Source organism: Hipposideros armiger, unplaced genomic scaffold (assembly GCF_001890085.2).
Source record: "Hipposideros armiger isolate ML-2016 unplaced genomic scaffold, ASM189008v1 scaffold_346, whole genome shotgun sequence".
In the NCBI taxonomy this organism is placed as follows: domain Eukaryota; kingdom Metazoa; phylum Chordata; class Mammalia; order Chiroptera; family Hipposideridae; genus Hipposideros; species Hipposideros armiger.
This window is the reverse complement of record NW_017731696.1, coordinates 1,075,037-1,077,555: the sequence shown is the minus strand read 5'-3', so window position 1 is coordinate 1,077,555 and position 2,519 is coordinate 1,075,037. Positions and strand designations below refer to the sequence as shown.

Below are 2,519 nucleotides of genomic sequence, written 5' to 3'. Positions count from 1 at the left end.
AACACAAATGTATGTATTAAATACATTTTGTTTAATTATGTAAAAATCATTTCCACAATAAAAGGTCTCAGATAGCCATAGTCTTGTCCTAGCTCTTGTAAAATTGGTGTTTCTAAGTAAAAGTACTTTATTATTAACTTTCGACTTAAAGTCCATTATACAATTTTTGTAAAGTACATAAGGTAAGTATTTACCTTGGGGTCTTCCAGCTTGTCTTACTTTACTGATGTCATAATAAGAATATGACATCAAAAAATATACAAGGGACTTTTTGCAAAACCTTTGTTGGTTAATTTCTAAAGTAAAAACCAAACAACAAAGTTAAACCAACTAGAATCCTTGAATTCAGGAAGCTAGTTAAATGCTAATAAAAGTCAATACATGGTTTTCAAGGTAGTTTATTTGATCTAGTTAAGTCTACTATCTGAACAGATCAGATTTCAGGAGTAAAATTACATTCCTCTCAAGGAATTGATGAATACCTGCAAAAAAAAACAATAGTGCTCTTCTAAGCAGCTATCTTAATACAGTGGAACTATTTTCTCGACCCAGTCCTACCTCCATCTGCAGCATCCTTTGAAAACCCGTGAACAAGAAACCAGACAGGTTTATATCCTAAGACTGGGCATCATTTACATGATATGGTTTCTAGGATATCAAATCTTGAGGCATTCATGGTAAAAATGGACAACCTTAGATGGGCAGGAAGGCAGAAGGAAGGGTACAGCCGATGGTGCGGGCCCCTCTTACCTCCAGTTTCTGTAATTCCCACACGCAAAGGGGAACCGCAACTGCTATGGACACCAGGTAGATGACCACCGCTAAAGGTCGAATCCATTGTCTCCAGTTCCTCCAGGTACAAGTGCAAGGCATGTTTCCGCATAAATCAGCTCCGAGTAGCAAGGAAAAACAGCTCGAAGGAGACTGTAATGGGGAGCCCTGTTCTTTGGCTGTTTCGTCAACTCACATACTACGGAGAAACAGTTGTTGGGCGACTTTACCAGCAGCTCGAACCGCCTCCTCGGCCCGCGCTATGCTTTCTGCTGCTGCTGCTGTTAGTGCTGCTGCTGCTGCTGCAGCCACTGCGGCCGTTCAGGATGCTACCGGGGAGCAGTGCTGACAGCATCCTTTCTTCCCCGCCCCGCATCTACCCAGTTCTTCCTCGGTAGAAACCCCGGGCGGAGCCGCTGTCCTCACCTGGGAATCACCCAGAGCTCCGCCTGCACCATGGCCTGGAGAGCGGCGCCGAACAGGACCTGCCTCTCAGGCCCCCGCACACACACACAGTTCGTTTCTGCCTATCACGGGCCGGCCCGCTCGCTCTTTTCTCGGGCGGTCGAGCTTCCTCCCTACCCCGCTCGCAAGCGTCTTCTCGCCCGACTCTGCTGATAAATAAGAGGTGAGAACTCAAAATTCTCAGACCCCAGGGTGTTCTCACTTGCTTCCACGGACCATCCCCCACAGCGGAACCCAAGGCCAAACCAGGGCTTCCGCTTCCGCCCCCCGCTGTCTGAGGTCGGTGATTCGTCGACAGCGCCAAGCTGGGCCCGCCCCATCCGGCTCACTTCACACTCTCTGATTGGCCACTTGCGGGCTGTAAGGATGCGTGTGTTTGGGTTAGAAGGTTGGAAGTAGCGGAGGTGGGTGGAAGATGCTTAAGAGTCGCTGCTGGGTGGTCCAGTGGCCCATGAGAATTCTGGAAACAGAATTTTTTGAGTACTCTTGAGAAACACCTCTTTTTTTCTGCTGACTGTATTCCAGCCTTAAGGGAGCCTGGGTAAGAGGCAGTTGTTACCTTAGAGCTGAACCTTTTTCTGCGTAAAAGATCTCCAGTTCTCTCTGGGAGTGGATAGGGGAGCAAGCCGCAATAAGAAGACAGAGAACAACAGGAAACGTCTGCCTAGTTTTCTGTCTGTTGCTAGAATGTAGGGGTTGGGCCACTAAGTTATTTCTGGATCCGGCAGAAAGGTCATTCTAAAGATACTTTTAGAAGCAACTGCAAATACTGAATATCTTTTTCCGTATTTGGAACTTGTGTTAAAAACTCACACCCATTTAAGTTTCAAAAGGTTGACATTCCAACTGAAAGAAATTTTATATGTTTAACGCTTGTAGTTAAACCTATAATGCAAGCACCTGGTGAATGGGCTCTTACAGCCTTTTAAAACCAATAGGGCAAACAAATACCTACTTCTCAGTTAGACAAATAAACGTGTCCTATGTTATAATTGTCATTTTCTGAGGGGCAGGCACTGTACTAAGTACTTTACATATTTATCGCAGTTAATTTGCACAAAAAATCCTGAAAGGTAGACAGTTTTCCATGTTACAGATGAGAAACCAGGTTCAAGTGGTTAAGTAATTTGCCCAAGCTCTTTGAACTAGTGATACAGCTGGGATTCTAACCTTGGTCTTTGATGCAAAAGGCTCTGCTAACTGTTTGACCCATCACCACTTGCCACCTGAGAATTTCTGACTAGTGACCTTATGGACAAGGAGGCATGATGTATTGAGTACAC

General features: G+C 45.2%; 1 protein-coding gene across 1 annotated transcript in view; it reads right to left on the bottom strand.

The window, feature by feature from the left end:
- The window catches only part of TMEM184C (transmembrane protein 184C), a 15,637-nt gene extending 14,668 nt beyond the window's left edge, over nt 1-969 (bottom strand). Inside the window, 1 exon segment of the mRNA XM_019661352.1 lies at nt 751-969. Coding sequence (XP_019516897.1) covers nt 751-969 — 219 coding nt within the window.
- Between the last annotated feature and the right edge of the window lie 1,550 nt (nt 970-2,519).